Consider the following 14883-nt stretch of genomic DNA (forward strand, 5'->3'; position numbering starts at 1 on the left):
ACAGACATATTTTGAATGTACGGCTTTTGTTCGATCTAATGTGGTACTATTACTACTCGGTATAAGGTCATTAGATTATCAGAAAAACAACCGCCTGTACGTACGCACATTATTTATTATTATTTATACACGATGATGAATCGTCGACCGATCATCGTCAGTGTGTTCTGGTCGGTAGACGGTAGTCGTATTCGTACAAGTTTATTATACGAATCAGTTACCTAATACATATTATATTACCTATAGTTGTGTAGTGTCATAATAACGACGACGCAAACGATGATTTCCTTTTCTGATTTCATTATTTTTTTAAACGTATTTATTGCAACGATCTTCGCTTCCAACGCGTATATTCCAGACGCTTCGTTGAGTGTGGTAAGCATGACAACACAATCGAGACGTTTTAGATACCCACATCTACGTCCTTTTGTTTTTAATATCCTTTTATAATAATTAATAATAATTATCTTTAATACCTTCTTAGTAAAATCGTCCTCGCTTAGGTATACCTACTACTCATGGCGCAACTAGGGGGAGAGAGTCCCAAGTCTAGACCATCCGTTGGGCCATACGCCTATAATGCGCTATATAAGACAGATTTTTTTCTATATGTTCTAACAAGTTATAACCAGACCCCCTTCTGGTTGCGCACCTGCATACTACAACCAATATTTTGTAACTGCTGGAAACGTCTTTGACAACCATATTTCTGGAACGGTCCGGAGAGTAACTTTGAAGGGTAGTTTTTGTACCACATACACAATGCTCGTCGTGTCACACCTTTAATGGCGGTTCAGCACTTTTCAGCTCAATATGACAAAAAGTCTCCTTCACGATAGTGGGTCTCGGCGTGATAGATATTCGGCGTGTTCACTTTTCTTTTATGTAGTCTTTTCTACTTTATAAGTCGATATTTTCAATTTGTCAAAAAGTTGGAAAATTGAACACAAAGTTGCTTATATGATTTGTTCATATTATAAAATTTAAAAAATATCAAAAAAACAGTCAATATTTTTTTATAAGCGTTTAAAAATATAATTTTGATGAAATTCATAAAAGTCACGACAATTTGCATATTACTACTTTGAGTTAGATTTCATAAATTATTTTATCGCTTAAGCTAAATATTTTTAATATAATAGCAATTTAAAAATATTAAAAATAAATAATAAATATACATGGTTTATTTTTTAAATTTATTTTTTTAACATAAATCGGTAAAAGGGAGGTGTGGGGCAGAGCCCTCCATGAAATTCTAAATTGAAAACTTATTATAGTGGAGCTTCCCCTCAATGTGGGTACACGCCATTCTACGAGACAGGGTTATCAAAGATGTTTCCAACTTCAGTTACGAATTGGTCGTAGTAAGTGTAATGTTTATGCCAAAGAACGATACTTCGAAGGAGATAAAGTTTAAATTTGTAATTGTATTTGGAAAACAATTCCGAGTACTTTTTGTTACTTCACGTACTTGTGATGTGTGTATAATAAACGCTATGATATTGTTTACTTAAATTCGTAGCCAAAAATAATTAAACGCCACGGCTATCCGTCTGAAACTCACATCGTGGATACTAAAGATGGATATCTATTGGAAGTCCATAGGATACCACACGGAAAAAACAGTAAACAGTATAGAAAATTCCCTGTGTTCTTACAACATGGAGTCGTGGCTAGCTCTGCTGACTGGATAATCAACGGGCCTTCAAAGGCGCTGGGTAAGTCTTGATTCAAATATTCGACCACGTTTATACCTGTAATATTATATTATACAGTAATATTATCAGGCCCGCATTAAGGCCTACTGTGCGGGTAGATTATGAAAAATCTGGTCACCATCTTTACTAGTATTTTGTAAAAAAATATTTTTAACGTTTAATTTGTGTTTATTGATTTATTTATTCTAACGGGATATAATGCCCAAGTTTTAAATATAAGTTTACGATAGCAAAATGCATTTAAGCAGTATAAATAATTAAATGATAAATAATTCATGTATTAAATCTTATAATAGGTTTATAGTTAAAAAAAAAAGAATCGATAGTTAAAATTAAATAAATCAATTTGGGGGTGTCATTAGCTAATTTAGTAATTTCATAGTTCTATTTACAGGCGTATTCAGAGCATAATTAGTTTGAGTATTTGTATATAAAAAGGATTTGAACACCAAGTTTGGCATTGAGGGACGTACCTAGTAATTAAAAAAATTCAGTAATTCTAATGAGTCTACTTATGTATCCATTGATAAACTTGTACAAAAATTGTAAATCAGCTATCTATATTTCTCCCGACAGAAAGACAGCTCATATTTAGTGTGTATAACAACGGATGATACATAGTGAATGAGGTTGACGTGAATATCTGATACCTACCACATTTGTAGGATAAAAAGCGAAGGAATCAATTTTGGATAGCTATTAAAGGTATTATATATGATTATTGACAGAGCGTGTGTAATCATATTATAGTGTCCAGACTAAAGAAATATATTCTAGAATCGCTAGGGTAGAAGAACCACTGTACCAGTGAAAGATACAATGTTTTTAATGTACCTAACGTTAGTAAAATCTTAACAGGTTCTACCAACGAATCTTAGAATCGGTGAAATTTTTAAAAATATTTAAAAAATGCCTGTTGAAAGTCAAACGTAACTTATAAATCACGATTTTCCACTACCTATAGAAGCAAAAAATCTGCATTTAAATAATAGTTATGAAGAATTGGAGCATATAAATATTTTTAACTTGTACACTTTTACCTATGAACAAAAATTAAAACAATAAAATATACATTTTAACATGGGATTTCTTTTATTTCAACTATATTGTTGACTGTGGTCTGACTGAAGTAAGTAATAACAATTTCAATTAAACTACATAGGTAGGTAGGTGGGTACAGAGTTTATGATACTAGTTATTACTTGTTGATTAGATTGTATCGGAAACTCCCATACTTAATAACGTAAACATTTGTAACATTTTCAGTGAAAAAAAATATTATTCAATAAAATTATACTTATATGAATCGTGAATAGTGCTAGCGGTGCCTATAAATCCTTGATTAATTACGGTTATGTACACTGCTTATGCAATATGCCTTGATCCTGGCCTATAAATTATATTATATTGATTTATTGTTGGATAAAATCTGGTTAATTATGTACAAACAGTTTCAAAATTCAGTATTGTTTTAAACTTAGGAAAATTATATTATGCAAGGTCAAAGGTGATTATTTTATCACTATAGTCTATAGGTATAGACGTGCTCATGCATTTTCTTGGTATATATTCTTAACTAGGTACCTACCTAATGTACCTATACAAGTATGATTTTTTAAAAATATATTTTTATATTTTTACGTGTTTAAAATTTAAAAACCATAACTTATTTTAAAATTTTTTCTTAATCTTAAAAATTTTAATATACAAAATACCCCCTCCCCACCCCATTGGCTGTTTTTTACGTGCCTGTTTTTTGTGCACCCTTATATATTTTTCCAGAAATTATCCACAACTCTACACCCCCCCCCCCCCCTCCCAAATTGAAAATTCCTGAGAACGCCACTGATATGCTGACAGTCTTTGCTCGGAATCGTTTTTTTTTTATTTTGTATCATTGACTTCTAATTTAACATATCCATTACAGTGAAGTAGTGAACCACACGACAAATCGACAACTGGACAATTAATGTACAACAGAGCCGTTCTCACTTTTTTTTAATTTCATATTCCAACAAAGCAGAATATTTTTCCGTGAATACTAATAAAATTGAATTTTAAATATAGTATGTATAGTTAGTTATAGGCATTTTAGAATCAAATTGTTCATTGACTATGGGTTCAAAATTCGATTTTTGTATACATAGAACAATATTATTGGAATATGAAATTCAAAATGTATTTTATCGTTAAGATTAACCGAGAAAATGAATGAAGTAATAAAATTATGGTTTTGTATAGTCATATTATAGGTATAGGTACTTCTATTTTTATATTTGATACAAATAAAAATTATGTTATTTTTTTTAGCTTACCAACTAGCGGATAATGGATTCGATGTATGGTTAGGAAATTCTAGAGGCAACACCTATTCTCGTTCTCACAAGAGTCTCAGTCCAGATAGTGAAGAATTTTGGAATTTTAGGCAAATAATACATTATAATTTATATTATTATTATACCTATACTCATTACTCCGGCCCACGAGAGAAGAAATCAAGAAAATCGATTAGCACATGAGACGCATTGTTTCTTGGTTAAGTTAATTAAATTTTGTAGATGGTAACCGCCAACTCGTGCACGTTTTCGCCGAGGGACGACCGTTTTTTCTTTCGTGGGCCAGATTATACAGTGGTAATTCACCAAGCATGCTCACCATAGGCGTAAATAGCGTATGGGATTTGGGGGGTGGGGCTAAAGCCTTATTTTGATAATATTGAATAAGCTTAAGACCAAATTTAGGAAATGTTTGGGTGGGGCTATGGACATTTTTGGGAGGGCTTAGCCCCTAAAGCCCCCCCTTCATAATGAACGATGGCTGAATAACTCGGCTTCACGCCTCGTGTGATATTTTTTTGGTGGCAAATAATATATAGTAGGTATACCTATGTGCTATATAGGTGTATCTCGATTGAACCTCGCAGTTTTAGTGTAGCTCAGTTCACGGACAAATTGGCGTCGGTGTACCTACCTAGCTTTGTGAAATAATTCGACTTATAGATGGGCAACCGCAAGTTGCAGATTTGATTCAGCAATTGGTATGTTTTTTAACGTGGTTGTTAAAACTTACCATCTGAACTTTTCTGATATCCCTGAAAACAATCTCTGAGATTTTCAATCAATCGAGTAGTTGTTGAGTGTATAAGCTACAAACATACAAACATACATTTGGTTTTAATAAGATAAAGTTTCTATCGAAGCCATGATGTAAACGCTACTATTTGATACGTCATTCTTTTACCTCATATGCCTGAGTAACAAACAGCAATCATTTATAAACATAAAAAAGTTTCAATTTCCACCATGAATCTCAAAATAACCTTGTTTGAGGAACTATTTAAAATGCAAATTTTAGAAAATCCTTTCTTAGTGGGTTTTTACATCGTAAAACGAAACTAATGCCCAAATGTTATTCTCGTGGCTTTGGTGGTTCAGTCAGTCAGTCAGGACAAGTTCTTTTATATAATATATAAATAAAATATTGTTATTTTATTTTTATGTACATAGATTATCCAAATTCTGATTTTTGGACTTTTAAATAATATAATATACTCTTATTATACGTATATGGTCCATATTTTTTTTCGAACGTCAACCCCTTTTCTAAATACTTACTGTACATCAAAATTCGAACCAATTGTAGTTTAATTAGGTGCCGCTCTCTATTTATCTATATAATAGCCATTAATAGGTATACCTATTCAATTGTATGTAGGTACTAAGGAATAGTAAGGATAATCTTCGGTCCATGATAAATTATAGTATATAGGTTTAGAAAATATTGAGGCCGTGATGATTTGAAAACTATTATAGGTAGGTATTAATTAATATTATTTTAGGTACTTACAACATTTTTTAATTTGTTAAAATTGTCCATATACCTATATTAAGTCCAACTAGAATAAAATATATTACATATATTTTTATATTTTATTAAGAATTATTATCCTTAGTACTTACATAAATATTAGTTCGAATTTCGATGTAAGATAGTCAGATAGATAAATTAAAATTGTTGAGAAATCATGTATGCGAACATGACAATCATAATGATTTGTGGATGAAAAGAATGGTTCTTATACTTGAACAAAAGAAGTTTGTTCCATCATGGCTCATGGGACATTCATTAAACGGTGAAAATACCATAGTATTTGAAAATATGGTATTTTAATTTTCAGTAATTTTAAAATTTCCTATAACCAGGATTAATAATAATGCATTATTAAAGAATAAAAGGTTGGTCAGTGTGCTTGGTGAATCATCATATTATTATATATTATATTGTACTTAGTGTTTGATGTTATCTATCAGCTCATCTACCTTGGTAGGCCCGAGTCCTTGCCCTCTCAATCCGAGTTTGGTGTTTGGGTATAGTTATTGTAGGCAAGTTACTTTTATGGATATTAAATTACAAACACCATTACCTATCAAAATTTAAATTAAATTCTTTTTAGGTTACTAAATAATGACAGTTAAAAATATGAAATTGTATAAAATGTTTATTTAAAAACAATTATAATTGTTTAACACATTTTATTCTTTATTTTTTTATATTCTTTACTTTAAAATATAACAACGCATTTTCCTAATTACTAGTTATAACTTATAAATTATTTAAAACAAAACTTTTTGTTGAACAATTATTACTAAGTCAGTTGTAAATCTGTTATATATTTACACAGGTACCTACTATACACCTATACTCTATATAGGTATCATAATTATATTATGAATTATGATCAATTGGTTCTTAAAATGTAGGTATTATAAAAAAATGAGTAATTTAGTAATTGTATTAAAAAAAAGTAACTTAAATTAGTAATTACTAACAATATAAAATATAAATTATTTACCATCAAATTTCTTAAAAAGTTATTTCGTTGGGCTACTTGAACCTACGTTGTTCCTCAACACTGTGGTTGTAGGTATAGATATTGCCGATATAGGTGCGAAGTACACGCAATATACTTCTTATAATATATTATATACCTGACTATCTATTTTTGTTGTAGTTTCCACGAAATGGGTATCTACGATTTGCCGGCCACCATAGACTACATCTTAGAACGTACGAACCAAAGTCAATTATACTACATAGGCCATTCGATGGGATCTTGTATGTTTTTCGTTATGTGCTCTATGCGCCCAGAATATAATTATAAAATTCGAGCGCAAATAAGTTTAGCTCCGGTGGCTTACGTTCATCACATGACTTCTTTTTTAAATACTTTAGTTCCGTACGCAAACGAAATACAAGTGCGTGTAAACGGTTTTAAAATAATAATTTATTTATTTAATTATCCGCTTACTCTTAGATACTTAATGCATATTATTTATGTAATTTTTTGATTTCAGAAAGCTTCGAATTGGGTTTCAAAAGGAGCGTTTTTACCGCAAAACGCTGCTAGCAAATTAGTAAATAAATATTTATGTGGAGATAACGCTGTCAATTCCATGTTGTGTAAAAAGTATATTGTTTATAAAATGTTTGGGGAGGATACTGTTCAATTCGATATGGTAAATTGATTAAACATTAACACTTAACAGCAGTACGCAGGGCCTTGCACCTGAATTAACCCGAACCCCTAATACCCCTAAACACTCTTAAAAATCAAACACTCGTATTAATCAAAACTCGAATAATTTTGTTTTTTACAAATTCTCCATGTGATATATCATTTTGTATGTATTTCTTGTGGTGAGTTATATTCTGTAGTTAGTTTTTTAATAAAAATAATAAATTAACAAGGAAAATCTTAGAGTCAATCACAGGTAAATTCAATAAAAATTTTCTTGAAAATAAAATCCAATAGAATCTTATGTATGTATCTAATGTATCTACTGTACATTAATAAACCCAGGTTGGCCTAAAACAAATGTTGCGAATTCGTGTTAAAAATATATATTTAATTATAACTACTTTTATACATAACATAATAATAAGTCATTGCATAAATCATTTTTTTTTTTTTTTGGGGGGAGGGAGAGTCATCAAAATCTATGTTTTTTCCAGACTACTCAACAGCCGTCTTAAGAGGTCTCGCTACTGCCGACAATTTTAGCTGAAAAGACCTAAAGTATTGACAAAATTAAAATTAGTTAACGTTGTTTGATTTTGATTCTGATAAAAAATTGAGCTCGCTAGAAAATTGTCTATACTAAGCACTTTGTAAAAACTAAATTTTATATTATTGTGAACCTTAATTGAAAACTTGAAAATATGAAGTTTTTCGAATCATAATTAAAATTATTATTGAAAACGGAAAATGTTTCGTACGATCTACAGACATTTTTCTGCTGAATTCAAATATTTTTTCAGAATCAAAATCAGATAACGTTAACTAACTTTAATTATGTCAAAACATCAAGTAAATTTCGTGTTGTGAAATTTATAAAGTTATCGAGCTATTGACATGTGCATGCGCGTACAAGAGAGGTTTCCGTCGATACCCGCATTTAATTTCACTAACACTAATAATCATTTACAACTAACAAGTAGATCCCGGGAGGCTATGACAAGATTAGAAATTGCCTAAATGTTGCCCCTTAAATAATGACCGAAGCGGGGCCCCTTAACCAATATAAACCCAAATAATAGCGGTTTTGAAATCCGAATGTTTGTTTAAACTTTTTATTCCAGTGTTTGAACACCCGAAACACGAATAAATTATTTGGGTGCTAAGCCTTGGCAGTAGGTGCCTGGTGCATTAACATTGGTGCAAAATTATGCGGGAGAGCCGGAGAGGGCTTCTGCTAAATCCCCGCCAATTCAAAAGTCAGTACAAACTTAGTACTGAGCATATATAATTTTTATAAAATATTATAGGAGGGCCGGAGGGGGAGCTTTAGTGCCTCCAAAAAAATGGTCTATTTGCGCCTATGTGCATTACCTAAGTATTTTAACCAGGACTCAGCCAGTTTACTCTAAAATGCCCAATATTGATAATTGATAGTGCTAGATATAATGCCGACAGTGTATAAGTGATACCTGGAAGATTTTCAAGAAAAATTTGATACGTATCGGTTTGGAATAGTTACGTACCGGCTCGTATCGAAGTCTGAGTCCGATACGTATCGCTTATTCGCTTGTATATTGCACATGTAACTCTTCTTGAACTCAAATTTCTCCCTTGAAAATCTTGCTGCTCCCCAATTTTAAGTTTTATGAAGTGTTCAGTTTATCGGCATTGTAGATGCAGATTTTCTCTAAATCACTTTAAGATTTTGATTTTTGTAAAAATTATTTTGTTAGTTTTATTTTGTCTTACCTTTAAGAGGATTGACCTGCACGTGTTGTCTCCGTCTTACAAATGGACAACATACCAAATTTGAGTCCAGTTTCAGTAATCCCAATGTTGTGTAGTACTTACTTGTATTGTTATATTATATGTATTTAAATTTGAGTAAATTGATTTACGATCGAACTTCGACCATTATCTATTTGCTTGTGATTTATATTTTTGTTAGGTCAGTACAAACTAAAAAAATAAAGTATTGAAGAGGTCAAACAATTGATAAGAGAACCCAGATAATGTTCTCACTTTTAACTTTTGCTAGTATATTAATTCACTAAAATATTTAAGCCAACGCATATTGTGATATGTTGTGCGTTAGTAACATTTACAGTTTACAGGGGCTACATATTCAGTAAATGAGATAGACCCGCTACATATGCATATATGATGATAATGATATATTTTTACTACAAGTCCTACCTTCAGTCACTAGATGCATAAACTTTCTAGTTTATGTCTATGCCTATATAAAATTATAAATAATTTTTTTTTTTCTTTAGACCTTACTTCCCATAATATTAGGTCACAATCCAGCTGGCACTTCAGTGAAAACTTTAATTCATTTCGCACAAGAAATCACTACAAGTAAATATAATAGTTACTCTAGAGTTAAATTATTTAAAATTTAATTTTAAAATATGACTTTTTAAGAAAACTTCCAACAATTTGATTTTGGAATAGAAAAAAACCTTGATGTTTATAATTGTTCACATCCACCAAAATACAATTTGAGCAACATAATTGTTCCCATCGCCTTTTATTATGCTAAAAACGATATCCTAGCAGATCCTACTGTAAGTAAAAAATAATTGTATTTTTCAAAATTGGTTGATAATTAGACAGATTAAAAAACGCATAATGTTTAAATTAAGTAATAAATCAATGCACATTTTTAACCAATATAATTATATATTTAATTTGTCTTATATCTAGGATGTGGTGGAGTTGTATTCCCATTTACCAAACAGATTAGGGTTACATCTCATCAAATTTGACAAATTCAACCATGTTGATTTCCTGTATAGTAAAAATGTTACTGATATGGTATACCAAAGTGTAATGAATACAATATTTAAAGCTGAATTTGTTGGTTGGATACCAGAGTTTGATAATGCAACTGCATTTAATGCCTTAAGTGATTATAATAAATGCAACGACGATAGAAATGCAAGGACAACAAACAATGGTTTTTGGCATAAAATTACATCAATTATAAAAAAGAAAGAAGTATATCCATTAACAAGTATCATGAAAGAAGATAAGGAAAAAAATGTTAGATTAAGGAACACATATGTAATGGCTTGGAATCAAACATATTTTGAATAATAATTTTAATATTTAAAAACAAATTACATGTAATTTTTTTTTATTATTGAAAATTAATTACTTTCATTTTTAAATGAATTAAAACACAGAAATTGAGTAATTTATTAATGTATGTATGTACAACTTAAAACTAAGAATGTCATTTTCTTAATTTGTTAATGGAGTGAAAAAATTTAAAAAATTTATCCATTTTACACTTTGAATCCCTCATCAGTATTTTGATCTTGACCTAGAACATATAAATTACATTTTAATATTTGAGGAAATAATTTTGTTGATAAGAATACTACTTTCATTTATTGATTTTTTTTTTACATAATTACCTTATTTTTATTTTTTATTTTTATCAAAAACTAGTTTAAAGGACATTTTTTGCAGTTTATAAGTATGAGTTTTGTAATGTATAAGATAAATAAAATAGTCCCTCTCTCACACCAATTTATGTATCACATTTTATTAGGACAAACAAATAAAATAAAAAAAATGTTTTAAATTACTTGTAATCATCTCGATCTCTTCTTTTACTGCTGCCGTATTTTGGACTTCTAGAAGAACTAAAATAATAATTATTAATTAGAATTTATTATAAGGTAACTTCAAGTTATATTATTCATTACCTTTTCTTATATTCATCTCTTCGACTTACATAAGGTGATCTAAAATTAAGACAAAACAAACAATAGTATTTAAATATACCTAATTAAAATATATCATTAAGATTGAAGACATATTTATTTAGTTTAATAAATTCAATTATTTACTATTTATTTATTTTTAGTGTAATAGTATAATCTAAATTACCCTCAATAAATTATTTTTGTCCATTGAACCCTTCATTTCCAACTATTATATATATATTTTATGTGATTAATATCATTTTAGTATTACATTATGTTTACAGAGATATAAAATGTATAAGATACTAACTTACAAACACATATATAACACATTCAACTTGAAAAACATTTTTCTAAATTTATTTAAATAAAAAACAAGCTTCTTTTATTGTAAAATTATGAAATTATACATTTATTAGCCATTAAGGTTATACGTGATTAGAACATATTGTGCTTAGTAATAATAATTATTTATAAGTTAGTATAGAAATATTTATTTAATGAAATTATTCTAACCTTTCTCGAGAGTTTGCATTACTAGACTTGCGTTCATAATCTCTATCGCGATAATCCCTATGCGATCTTTCTCTACGTTCATTTCTTTCTCGAGGCCTTGCAGTGTCAGATAAGTCTCCTCTATTTCTATGGTCGTCTCGATCCCTACTAAAATATTATTTACATAATTAATTTAAGTTAAATAGAAATGAAAAATGTTATTGTATTACCTGAAATTCCTTTCAGGTATATTAATTCTTCTAGGTGTTTCTTCAACTACTGGAGGATACTTTTCACTCATTTTTTTTTCCATTTGTTGCTAAAAACGTAAATGATAATTTATTAATATTTTACATGATATTTATTATTATTCAGTTAAGATTTAAAAGTAATAAATATGAATGTGTTTAGCCGACATACCTACCTGAATGGGAACAGGGATTCTAGGGAACAGTGTTGAATACCATTCTAATTTGAACAAAAAGCTCTTTAAAATATTGCCAATTGTCATTGTTTGACCACCTCCAGCTCTTACGTCCATTTCCTAATGTAATATCAAGTAGTATAATTTGAATGAAAACATGTATATAAATTAACCTAACTTATTTACTTTAAAAAAATTAAAACTAAAGAAAGTTTACCTCTTCGTCGTCTAAGAAAGATTCATACCAATCCCATAAATCACCAGGGGGCTGAGTATACCTAAAACAAAATATTTAAAAGCTATTTAATGTAAAACCACATAACAAGAAATTAATTATGTGTCACACATAACAGGAGATAGGAATACTTTCAGAATTGTTATTATTCTTGAAACAATTATCCTCCACTATACACTCTGGGATAAATTGATCAAAATCTTACCTGATGTACATAAAACCCAAAGCACGTATATAAGGTGAATCGCAATGGGTAATTAGCCCAGTTACCTGCTTGCGAGTCAATTTCAATGTGAACAGTTTATACAGAAGACAGAACGCTGTAGATACTATCCCACCGGCACCAACTCCTCTGACCTAATTAATATTATAAATAATAATTTAGAATAAAATCTAATTAGATGAACATTAATAGTAATTAGTTAAATTAAAACCTTACACCGCCACACATTCCAGTCTGTCCAGAGGTCTTACGACTACCCTTTTCCCATGGCTCAAGATGTTGTACTTTATAATAAATTTCATCAATAACTTCATGGTACGTTTTCAATTCATATAAATTTACTAAAATAATAAAACATTTAATATTCAGTGTATAAAAGTATCCAATAGATATCTTAATACTGTACATTGAGTTTTGGAAAAATTATAAATAAAATTAAAAAAAAAAAAAAAAAAAAAAATAGAGCATGCATCAATTTGATTATTTACCAATTACATCTTTCATGATTACCTTTAAAATAATGAGATGATTGAATATTAGTTAAAATTAGGGTATTTAAATTCATTGTACGTTCATTGCCCCATACTGGCATAGTGTTGTTCTTTCTAGTCAAAATACTTCCTTTAGATTTAGACTGGTAATCATTGTCATATCCTAAACAAAAATGTTTACAAAATGTAATTTCTTTAATGAAACATAAGCAGTAGCATCATTTGATACAATATAATTATTTATTTTTAACACAAAAGTTACAAATACTTAATAAAATAAGTTGGCCAATTCATGATTTTGAACGAGATGAAGAAATTGTTGATTTTATAGTAATGTGCTTTGTTTTTTTTTTTATTAATGCAATGAAAAACCAAATAATTAGTTTTACTTATCCTGTCTAATATCAGCTCTTTATGTCCTAGACTCCAACTATTAACACATCAGTACTATTTAAATAATAAAATTATTAAACCATTTATAAATTACAACATAAGTAGATTAACCTATTGTATGTTCTGTGCTACTATTAATTTTTAAAAAATGTCTCAATAGCTCAAATCAAAAACGTTAACCAATTTTTTTCAGTGAATATCCACCCATTATTAATATAAATTAGACTGTTTTACTCTTCAAGTCCTGAATTTAAAACAATTTATATCCAATTCTTTATGTTAACATGTCTATTTTTATATTTTTTTTTGCAATTTATTTTTATGAAAGTACCTAATCCATCCTTTGTATTTCATGTGAAATGTTTGGTTACAATTGTGAGACAAAAAATAAAATCTGCAATTTTGGAACAACTCATAAATCATAATGCACATACCTACCATATTTTTATTTGGTTTTTACCTTTAAGGACCATATACATCTTAACCTCATTCAAAGAATATAAAGTTTATTACTCATGTTTTTAGTTCTATCAACTGAAAAAGTATTGATGTACTATCAGATGCATTGTTTTAATAGAATTCATTGATTTGATGAGGTACCATGACCACAGTCAAACATATAATTTTTGACACGAAATTTTTAAATCTAAGTCACCTATGTCAGATTATTGACCCAAGTGTTGATCCAAATACACTACATAGTTGTGTACTTGTGTACAGTGGCGCGCTGAAGCGCTCAATTTTGACGCAATTGCGTAAACTTTTCGAAGGGGTTGGTGACACCCCTTGACTGTGGTGCAGAATTACATGTTAAAAGGACCTCTTGGCTCTTTTGATCACATTTTATTTGCATCATAACTTTGTTACAAGTGAAAATAGAATGGTGGTGGTGGTAAATACTTAATTATGAAAATGCGTCATTAAAAATTGAAGTTTAGCCCGCCACTGCTTGTGTTCCTACTACACTTTTTTTAGTGTTATTCTTCAAAGTGATAGCAAATTGGGATAAAACAGTCTAAATTTGATTTTTAAAATTAGTGAATATTTTTTATAATTAAATACATTTTTAGATAGCTATTGAGAAATGTAAAAAAAAATAGAATAGTGAGAAAAACATTGGCTGTAAACATAATAGAATTATAGAACATACGATAAGTAACTATATACTACTAATATACACAATATAGTAATACTAATAGATACTCTATGTCTTATAATCATTACAACAATACAAACTTTTGAAGATTACTAAAATAGTAAAATATATATTATGAGTATTTGGTATTTATAAAGTTGAATATTAACTGTATATTTTCGACCATTTCATGGGTGATTGTTTGGAATACATTTCTCATTTTCATGTTATGCACAAGTAGACATGTTTTACAGTATTCTTTAGTGATAAAGTAAGAACATTTTTACAATACCCAACAACATAACATTATAAGGTTGATGTACGTCTTACCTTCATTTTCGTAACTCACTTCCATGTTTTTATCGGTAAATAGTTTATTTTTTGCTTGAAGCAGTTAATTATAAGCAGTATAAAATAAATACTATTAAAAAGTACTTTTTGTTATGGAAAAAATAAGATTAAGACATAAAAATATTACAATATTTAACAATAACAAAAGCCAATAGCCATTGCCCATTAGGTTTGTAAAAAA

The 14883-nt window shown here is 29.2% G+C and overlaps 2 protein-coding genes across 4 annotated transcripts; one reads left to right on the forward strand and one right to left on the reverse strand.

Moving 5' to 3' along the window:
- Positions 1 to 53: 53 nt before the first annotated feature.
- On the forward strand, positions 54 to 10844 carry LOC100162020 (gastric triacylglycerol lipase). The gene is made up of 8 exons (XM_003241152.4): positions 54 to 375; positions 1523 to 1718; positions 4029 to 4143; positions 6730 to 6973; positions 7073 to 7234; positions 9513 to 9597; positions 9664 to 9806; positions 9946 to 10844. Exons 1-8 carry the CDS (start codon positions 280 to 282, stop codon positions 10336 to 10338), a joined length of 1434 nt encoding a protein of 477 aa, XP_003241200.1. The 5' UTR covers positions 54 to 279; the 3' UTR covers positions 10339 to 10844.
- LOC100164737 (pre-mRNA-splicing factor 38B) lies at positions 10417 to 14881 on the reverse strand. 3 transcript variants are annotated; one of them, XM_016800507.2, is made up of 12 exons: positions 14682 to 14845; positions 13092 to 13270; positions 12843 to 12986; positions 12549 to 12673; positions 12315 to 12466; positions 12092 to 12152; positions 11875 to 11994; positions 11681 to 11769; positions 11472 to 11618; positions 10956 to 10994; positions 10836 to 10892; positions 10417 to 10567 (listed from the first exon to the last, which is right to left on the reverse strand). In XM_016800507.2, exons 3-12 carry the CDS (start codon positions 12922 to 12924, stop codon positions 10549 to 10551), a joined length of 891 nt encoding a protein of 296 aa, XP_016655996.1. In that variant the 5' UTR covers positions 12925 to 12986; positions 13092 to 13270; positions 14682 to 14845; the 3' UTR covers positions 10417 to 10548. The 3 variants fall into 3 exon arrangements, with proteins under 3 accessions (XP_016655996.1, XP_001945550.1, XP_008178148.1); XM_001945515.4 differs by lacking the exon at positions 13092 to 13270 and having other exon boundaries at positions 11472 to 11615; positions 14682 to 14881; XM_008179926.2 differs by lacking the exon at positions 13092 to 13270 and having other exon boundaries at positions 14682 to 14881.
- Between the last annotated feature and the right edge of the window lie 2 nt (positions 14882 to 14883).

Source organism: Acyrthosiphon pisum, chromosome A3 (assembly GCF_005508785.2).
Source record: "Acyrthosiphon pisum isolate AL4f chromosome A3, pea_aphid_22Mar2018_4r6ur, whole genome shotgun sequence".
NCBI classification, from domain to species: Eukaryota; Metazoa; Arthropoda; class Insecta; order Hemiptera; family Aphididae; genus Acyrthosiphon; species Acyrthosiphon pisum.